Source organism: Maniola jurtina, chromosome 21 (genome assembly GCF_905333055.1).
Source record: "Maniola jurtina chromosome 21, ilManJurt1.1, whole genome shotgun sequence".
NCBI classification, from domain to species: domain Eukaryota; kingdom Metazoa; phylum Arthropoda; class Insecta; order Lepidoptera; family Nymphalidae; genus Maniola; species Maniola jurtina.
Window position 1 is genome coordinate 11022766 of NC_060049.1, and position 9961 is coordinate 11032726.

The 9961-nt window shown below is 36.1% G+C and overlaps 1 protein-coding gene across 6 annotated transcripts in view; it reads left to right on the top strand.

Annotated features, from left to right (window-relative positions):
- Window positions 1–675: 675 nt before the first annotated feature.
- LOC123876501 (putative oxidoreductase GLYR1 homolog) overlaps window positions 676–9961 on the top strand; it is a 79279-nt gene continuing 69993 nt past the window's right edge. For 5 of the 6 annotated variants that reach the window (XM_045922802.1, XM_045922803.1, XM_045922804.1 and 2 more), the window contains exons 1-7: window positions 676–771; window positions 860–896; window positions 1318–1400; window positions 5307–5433; window positions 6214–6366; window positions 7378–7569; window positions 8176–8349. In XM_045922802.1, coding sequence (XP_045778758.1) covers window positions 737–771; window positions 860–896; window positions 1318–1400; window positions 5307–5433; window positions 6214–6366; window positions 7378–7569; window positions 8176–8349 — 801 coding nt within the window. In that variant the 5' untranslated portion in view covers window positions 676–736. The remainder of the gene's footprint in view (window positions 772–859; window positions 897–1317; window positions 1401–5306; window positions 5434–6213; window positions 6367–7377; window positions 7570–8175; window positions 8350–9961) is intronic. The other variant, XM_045922806.1, reaches the window with a different exon arrangement.

Here is a 9961-nt window from a genome sequence, read left to right on the forward strand (position 1 = left end):
TACTTGTTAGGGAAACTATATGTATAAGTATGGCCTTCGTCTGTGCCAGCGCCCGCCGACATACACGCGGCGCTCCCTTAGAGCGCTTCCCAGTCAGTTCCGCCATCAATAAACACCATCAGAACACAAAAACCGGCCACTTCTAACAAAAAAGCACTCCAAAAAAGCACAACACGCGCGCCAGCAAACGCCACCACAGACGAAGTCCTTCGAAATTTGGTTTATCCTAGTTTTTGCAAGAATTCACCCTAAAATCACCAAAAAATTTTTTTAAAGTGCATGAGGCGGGTCTGCCCACGAAATTCAAATTTAATTTGATTTTTCGCAATTTGTAAATTAATACGGCAAAATAGGTTTATAGCATTCTAATTCCGACAATGGCAGTATCATCTTCACAGGATTACATAAAAATCTTTACTTGAAAGTGTTTAGTTTAAGAAACTAGTCAAAATAATGAGCTTGACATGAGTTACAAATTAGTTGATACTATAGCTAATTTCTTAAACTGGATTATTTTAGGGAAAATATAATTTCCAGCAACACTAAAATTTAAAAAGTTACAAAAGTAAGGAATCCAGAGTTTCAAAGACATAGACTAAGTGAATAGTCCAGGCTATATAAAAATAATTTATAGTAGTCCATAAACTACAAAGAACTGACGCGGAAAAGTTTACGGTGGTCTAGATTGTTTATGATTTAGTTCGTCGTGGAAATTGGAAAGAAGTAGACGTGCGTCATGTCTATCGCATATAAACTTGGTGATTTAGTTTGGTATGTTGCTCAAACTAATTGTTCAATGCTGAAAATGTGTATAAAACAATGTGCACGGAATATAGTTTTACTATTCTTCTTGTTTCAGGGCTAAAATGAAGGGGTTCAGCCCTTGGCCCGGCCGGGTGAGTCTTTTCGTTATGCTACTTTAACGTAGAAAATGCTGACTCTAATAGTTATTATCAAAAAAAATGTTCAGCAGAACTATTAGCGTGGTCTTCTTAATCCACTCGAACTTATAATATTATGATATTTTTTTTTGAAGTAGGTAATAATAATGAGCGGGAACTTTTCCTCGAGACGCTGTTACGGTTTTAGGTCGCACACTTCGTAGGTACCTACCTACTCTACCAATATTACGTTCATTTCAAACATTCATAACATTAAAAGTTAAGCACTAATAATCTTCCATGTAAATAAATCCTTAACAAATTTCAAATACATCTCACTTTCTCTCAAAGCTAGAAATCTGTTTGACAAAAAGAGACGGAACACATCTATTTTGGTGGCAAATAAAGCTATAATATGATCCTTGTTCATTTCCAGGTGGCCGTCCCAACTCCTGAACTGAAGCCTCTCAAGAAGGCCACAAACATCCAATGCATTTATTTCTTTGGGACTAATAACTAGTAAGTATTTAAAAGTTACCTGTTTTATATGAAACAGCCACTACTACTTAGTAGAAAGTCGAAGGCAATAATGTGTTTATTTGTCTCTAAGGTATAAATTCCTTGGGGTATAAAGATATAACAAGCAGAAATTTTGCAATGCTAATACATTTAAAAGTCTGTTTATTGGAACATTGTGAAAAAAATATGTAGAGATTTAGGTATTAAACATTGTGAAATCTGGTCTGAAGGATCTTTATTGTAAGCTGTCATAGTATATATTTATTGTAAGCAATCATAAGACTCCAATATGTTTCCCATTAGAGTTAGGTTTTTCTAATTAATAATAGGTAAGCTAGCGAAAATGTTAGTGAGAAGTTGGAGCATGCAAGTCAGTTGAGAAATAAATAAATACCTTCATATACATAAAAAACCGGCCAAGTGCGAGTCAGACTCGCGCTCTGAGGGTTCCGTACTCGGGTTTTTTCTAACATTTTAAATCAATTCACAATAAATCAAAAACTATTATGCATAAAAATAAATAAAAATCGGTTTTAGGATGTACAGGTGAAGCCCTTTCATATGATACCCCACTTGGTATAGTTATCTTATTTTGAAAATTGAAACACATTTTAATTTTTTTTTTAAATGATGTAACCACAAATTCGTCGTTTTCAGGTTTATTCCTGTACTTGTGCTATAAGACCTACCTACCTACCAAATTTCATGATTCTAGGTCAACGGGAAGTACCCTATCTAGGTGTCTGTCATGAAACCTTTCTTGACAGACAGACAGACAACAAAATGATCCTATAAGGGTTCCGTTCTTCCTTTTGAGGTACGGAACCCTAACAAATAAATGTTTATATCATTTAGAAGAAAAACTACGCACAATTGTTCAAAGTCAAAAGTCACACTGTCTTTTCCACTAATTGGACATTGGCTGAATTATTGCGAAACGTCAAACCGCAGTACAAAGAGCCATGGAGAAGAAACAACAAGTATAGAATGTTACAGCTATACTCACATATTTAGTTGGCGTAAGCCCAGGATAAAAAAGACCCTGGAAAAAGGGTTAGAAACTAGTTGGGCTTACATCAACTAAATAACTGAGCATAGCCTTAACAAGCTCTATACTTATAATAAAAATCACTCATGATAGTTAAAACCTTTTATTATGATATTTGTCTACTAATACTATAAAGAGGTAAAGTTTGTAAGTTTGTTTGTAGGAAGTAATCCTTGGAACTATTGAACTGATTTTGAAAATTCTTTCACCAGTAGGAAAGCTACAATATTCCTGAAGGACAGGCTATATTTTATTTCCAAAAAAAAAATGTGTACACTATGAGAAAGTACCCCCTACCTACCTACTAGTACCTTACCTTACCTTAGTAGTTACCTATTATTAAGTATGCGACGCCGGGGCCAGTGGCTAGTTTGTCATATTTTGTTGTATCCAATGATGGTCTGCCATTGGAAAAACAAGAACATTATATTCTTAGGCTTAATAGTCAATAGGCTGGCATGGTATGGACATGGAATGCTGAAGAAAAAAATTATATCACTGGAAAAACATTACATATGCATGTGGAAGAAAAAGATGAGAGGAAGACCAAAGAGAAGATGGATGGATTGTGTGAAAGAGGATATGCGTGTAAAGGGGGTGGATAATGCATTGATGGATGGCCAAAGCGAGTGGAAAAAGAAGACATTTTGTGCAGACCCCACACATCACAACCAGCATGACCAACCTGCAAGTTGATAAATTATGGGAATTAGTTCTTTAGAAATAATTTAATAAATATCTTTATTTGTAGCAAGGACACTTTTTGTACTAGCAAGAACACTTTTTGTACAAAATTTAAATTAAACAATACAGTGGACCCGCGGTAATCCAACAAACGTTTTGCAGGACATTGTCGAACTATCTAGTTTGTCGGATTATAGAGTACCTTGTAATCCGACAAATTACAGATGCAATGATAAGATTCTATATGTTATACATACTCTGAAGTACAAATCATACTTTACTATGTATGTCAATAAATTCAATAATAATAGACATGTCGGATTACAGGGGGTGCTGGATTAGACGGGCGGGATTACCGGGGGTCCACTCTGTATATTGGATGGAACATTAATTGTGTACAACAGTGTAACCACAGACTTAAAGAGATTCAGTGGATTCACTTTAGCATGGTTGACGGTGATGTATAGACAAAGCAATCCTGTGGGGATGGAGAGGATACATCCCAGTAGAGACAGCTTCAATTATATTATTTGCTTGGCAGTGGATCTGTTGTTGGGGTACATAGATAGGTACTACAGCTGACTGCAATTTTAAAGGTCACAGTCTCTGTATGTACCCATTTTGTGTCGGGACTCAGGCTTTCAGACAAGTTTTTTTTTTTTAAATTTATTTATTTTGACCACTTAAAACTATCATTACAGGCTAACCTTATGCGATAGCTAAGTTAACTCAAATTATTTATATCTAATTATTATTACATACTTTTACTATGTACAACTAACTGACTTAAATAACCTACTTTATTTAAAACTTAACAAAAACGTTGTGGCCCTTATGAACACGCCCAGTGAGCAAGATGCAGCACTTGTGCAGCCATGCTGGAATTCCAGCACTGGACTGGAATTCCAGCATGGCTAAAATGAACCTTATGAACAACAGGTTTGGTTAGTTGTTATATTTTAACCGTTGTAATTTGCGATATTGTTCTGTTGTTATTTGTGATCAATAAAACTTTTATTACTTATATTTTATTTAGTGTACTACTATTTGGTGTATACCTCAAAAGGTTCTCCAGTTTAGCCTGTTACCATCTTAGGCTGCATCATACCTACCATCAGGTTAGATTGCAATGTCTAAATAGAAATAAAGCAGTTTTAAGACTGCGTTATCCATAGAAAATCACCAACGACTCCAGCTTCTGGATTCTTGGCAAAAACCCGCCGGAACTGTGGCCGCATATCAAGTAGGTATAGTTTTTGCCTACTGTGTGATGGCTAAACTGTGTTATTTTTTTTTTACAAATACAAATAATTTATTTCCAAAAAGATTAATAACTAAGTACAATTAAATTAACATCTACAATTTACATCTTACAATATGTATATATAACAAGAGTTCCACACATGTCTACAGACAAGACTTTTTTGTAAATATTAAATAGTAATATTTGCTGTAGGAATAGAATCACTACCCAGTACCCATATTATAAATACGAAAGTGTGTTTGTTTGTTGGTTTATTGGTTTGTCAATCACTTTGCAACGGAGAAATAGATCGACCTAATTTTTAGGGTTCTGTAACTCAAAAGGAAAAACAGAACCCTTATCGGATCGTTTTGTCTGTGTCTGTTTGTCTGTCGTGTTTGTCAAGAAACCTATAGGGTAGGTACTTCCCGTTGACCTAGAATCATGAAATTTGGTAGGTAGGTAGGCCTTATAGCACAAGTACAGGAAAAAATCTGTAAACCGCGAATTTGTGGTGAGATCATTTAATTTTTTTTTTAAATGTGTTTCATTTTTCAAAATAAGATAACAGCTATACCAAGTGGGGGCTATCATATGAAAAGGCTTTACCTGTACATCCTAAAACAGATTTTTGTTTATTTTTATGTATAGTAGTTTTTGATTTATCGTGCAAAATGTTGGAAAAAATACCTGAGTACGGAACCCTCAGTGCGCGAGTCAGACCCGAACGAGAACCCAATGCTCGAACCTAACGACAGCAACGCTGCAGCCGCGCCACCTCCGCGTGGCACCTGGCGCTCTAAAAGTGTAATACTACTGTATACATACACAGACATCATTGGTCTGGCGAGTTTAGCGCTTCGCTTCGTCCTATTCCGCGCCAATGTGCGATTAGCCTTAACAGGTACTACATAGAGGTTGTTGTCAACAGTGCATGGATCGAAGAGCATAACATCAAGCCGTACCACGAACACAAAGAGCAACTGATCAAGTCCTCCAAGTCGGTCGCCTTCAAGGAGGCGGTGGCTCAAATTGAAGAGTTCATTATACACCCTGAGGTTAGTCAACTCTTGAAATTAAAAACATATGTAGTCCAACTAACTCTTAGGTATAACGCACACCAGCAGAGCCGTGGCGTGGCTTGTTTCTTGATAACAACTTGATGAGATATGATGTAGGGGAAGTACCCAAAAAAAAATTTTGCAGGACCGAAGGTTTTACGTGCTCTCCGAGGCGAGGGGTGGCACACCGCCAACTTTCTAACTTCGTACTAGTACTGAGAATTTCTAATCAGAAAAATCCAATCCTATTTTTGGCCCAACCCGGGAATCGACCTCAGGACTAGATGTAGATCAATAATGATGCATTTATTGCATCAAAATTCAAAATATTTTTATTCAATTAAACTTTTACAAGTCGGTACTTTTGAATCGCCAAAAGTATCTACCACTGGTTCGGAATGCCTTTCCTACCGAGAAGAAACAGCAAGAAACTCGGCGGTTGCTCTTTTCAAATATTTGATATACAATATTATGCCATGTAAGTATAAAAGTAATTGAAGTCCCGCGCATTGCTGGAACGAGCTACAGGTCAAATCCACGCTTTTTTATAATTTCATAATTTTCGATTGTGTAGATATAATATAATTTTCTCAGGAGCATAGTTTTAATAGATATTTTAAACTTGTGTAAAGGCAAGTCCAAAAGATTGCGGAATTTTGTTATTAAATCAATCATGGGTTACAATAATGTCAAATATGTAATGGTAGGAACACTGTCAAGGCGCGAGCCCCACTCGCTCTTGACAGCTTTGTTGACATTTCACCGTAATTGCCGTAGAAATTCGGCGACTTGGACGAACACGTCCGCAACACTGAAGAAGATTTCGACAAGCTGAAGAGCGATATGCAGGACGAAGAGAGTACCGAGGACAAGCCGGCGGAGGAAGAAGCCGCCGCGCCTGAGGTGAAGAAAAAGAGCGGTACGCCCAAGGTAATAGAGATCAAAGTTGATTGCATTACTTCTTCGGCATATTCTTTTGAATTAACCCACAGGTAAACTCAATGTTTTATAAGTGACTTAATAGAGGTTTTAGTAGTAGACCTTTCTAATACAAACCTAAACCTTTATGAATCCATACTAATATTAAAATAAATAAATGTTTCTGTCTGTTACCTGTTCACAACCCATCAACTTTATCGATTTTCAAACATATTAGTCAAGTACTGTTACTAAGTAAGTACCTACACATAATAAACAAGAATCAATCTTTCCATCCATCCATCAGCCTGTAAGCGTCCACTGCTGGACATAGGCCTTTCCTAGAGCGCGCCACCAAACGGTCCTCCGCCTTCCTCAGTCACTCGCTCCCCGCCATCTTTTCAGATCATCGGTCCAACGGGCAGGAGGTCAATCAATCTTTACTATCTTACTTAATATTATAAATGTGAAAGTTTAGATGTGTGTATGTTTGTTACTCCTTCGCGCCGATAGAACCAATTAGGATGGGAAGGTAGGGTTATACAATAATTTTAACATTCTGTGTATGTATGTTTGTCTTTATTAATGTTCCACAGTAGGGACTGAGCAAATTTTGATAAAATAGATGAATCATTATGGCAGATGTTATATTCAAAAAAGATGGGGTCTTTAGAAACGTTTTTACTATGGTATGGAGTGTGATGTAATATAAAAGAGGAGAAAATTCTGAGTTCATAAAAATTAATATACTTAGTACAATATTAAAATATACCAAGCGACAGACAAACAACATTGAAGAGTAGATAGTCAAGTTTTAGTTTGGAGTTTTATCTTGTGTAAAATCGATTTGTGTAGATTGTACCTAATATCAGTTTGTAATATCGATACAAAAAGATTGCTGCCTGAAAGATTTTAGTTTCGTTTTGGTACATCGAATGCATGCCCAATAAAGCATTCAAACCAAGCGATTTGGCGTGACCTACCCAATAGTTTTAAATACTGATGTATTCTATATATTTATAGATTCGTTTGGGTTCAAAGGTGAAGCCAGTAAAACGCTCGTCTTCGGCTGGGCTCAAGGCGACGCCGCGCAAGAAGGCCAAGGCGCGATCATCCGTCACCGACACGGAGCTTAATGACAAGCCGTCTATGCTCAACCATTCCTTCTCCAAGAAGTCCAGCCTTCTGCATCGCCCCTCCAACATACTGAGACCTGTAAGTACCTACAAGTTTACAACTTTTTAGGGTACCGTAACTCAAAAGGAAAAAAGGAACCCTTATCGGATTACTTCGTTGTCTGTCTGTCTGTCCGTCCGTCGTGTCTGTCAAGAAAACCTATAGGGTACTTCCCGTTGACCTAGAATAATGAAATTTGGCAGGTAGGGAGCTCTAATAGCTCAAGCAAAAGCAAAAAAATGCGAAAAATGAATTTGTGGTTACATCACAAAAAAAAATTGTTCATGAAAAAATATTAGTATTTTCAATTTCCACAGTTACCAATACCAATTATCAACATAATAGTTTTTGATTTATCATGCAAAATGTCGGAAAAAATACCCGAGTACAGAACCCTCGGTGCGCGAGTCACTCGCACTTGGTCGGATTTTTTAAATAAACGCCATGCTCAAGACTGAAACCTAAAGTTACAAAATCGGTCAACTAATCTAAAACTAGTTTCTGTCCTTTCCCTTCTTACTTTGATAAAGGTTACAAACACTCTAAAAGTTGGCATTTGATGCTGATGCTCCACTGTCGAGTATACTTACCTGCGTAATAGTAGTTTATCCAAAAACCATTCCCAACCTTCTCCGGTGTATCCAGGAGACGCCGCCGCTGGACCTGGAGAACGTGTCTGAAACGCTCCTGGAGAAGAACATCAAGGCGAGCCAGATGAAGTTCGGCTTCCTCGGCCTCGGCATTATGGGCAGCGGCATCGTCAAAAATCTTCTCAACTCCGGCCACAAGGTGCTAGTGTGGAACCGTACCGGCGTGAGGGTGAGTACTTTGCGAATATGTATTTAAGGACTTTCAGCTGATGTTTTCAGCGTTGTTTAACAGTAAATACGCGTCGAGCGAAGATGTTATCTTGTACACGGCATCGTTAGATAGGTACAATATGTTAGCGGTATAGAATATTGTTACTTGTACCGGTATTAATAATGGTATCTAGATAACGTTAATAGGTGTATGGGTATCGTTATTTTTATCGTTAACATAACGGTACCATCCACACACCACCATACCACAAGGTGCTCGCGTGGAACCGTACTGGAGTTAGGGTGATTGTTTTTTTATTTTTAATATGTATAAGGATTTTCAGCTGATGTTTTTTACAGGTTATAAATATATTAATTGAGTTATAAGTCAATTATTAGGCTGAGAATTATAGAGCGTACTTTGACTTTGCATTTACTTACATTTAAAACACCAACATCATTTTTGAAATTTTTGTATATGTACTTCTATCTCCACAATGCAAAGCACTAATTTTTACCGAGGAAAAAAATTCGTGCGCGTTCTCGCGAATTTTTATTTGGGCGAGGTGTTTTAAGTAGTGGCGATAGACGTCAATATGCTATGTAATATTTTAGAAATTCGTTATGTTACGTTAAAAAGGTAACGTTAATAGTAGCGGTATTTAACGTTATATTTTTGTTGTTTTTTAACGATAGATGCACAAAATAATGTGGTAAAGTCGACGACGATGCTTTTTTGCACACGGAATCTTTACATAGAGTTATATGTATAATGTAATGTAATGTACTGGTAATTATTTACACTTTTAACGGTAGTAATAGTGGTATCTAGATAACATTAGGTATCTTTATCATTAACATAACTTTGGTAACGTTACGAAAAAATACTGGTAATTCGGCATGATTGGTCTATTCCTAACTGGTTATGAGGTGCAGTATATTCAAAATTATGTCGTAATATACGTTAATTAGTTACTTAAAACAATAATTACAGTCTTTTACTGTTATATAAGTTATCATTTATTATCTTACTATTTTATTCAATACCTATACGAAAATAGATCGCTTCTGAATTTTCTTTGTTACAAAAAATAATTGCTTATAGGTAGGATTATTATTAAAGCAAATAAATTAGATCATAAATATAGACGGAACCTAACTAAAACAGACCAAATGATATTTTTTATGATAGTACAAATTGTATAAAAAAAAATTGTAGGCACGTTTATTACATATCGCCGGTATTTCGTTAACTCATAAGACTTATAATTTTTGTTTCTTAGACAGAAGGGATACTTATCGCGTCTAAATTATTTAACATAATTATAAAGCTAGGATATTTTCCTCCACGTTTAAATTTTAAATTTAATTATGTTAGTTAATTTTTTCATATTTATGTATTTACGACTATAACATTATTAAAGAAACTTTGATTTATCTCCATAAGATTGCCTATGGTCTGATTCGATGCTGAGTATCTTAATGTAATACATTATTATGATATGCGTTCACTTAGTGGGTATTGGCCAAGGACGGCTTCCGTTATTTTAACATTAAAACTACCAAATATTGTTATGTTGGGTTAAAAAGGAATATTGACAGTAGAGGCTGTGTTAGAGGTACACACACCA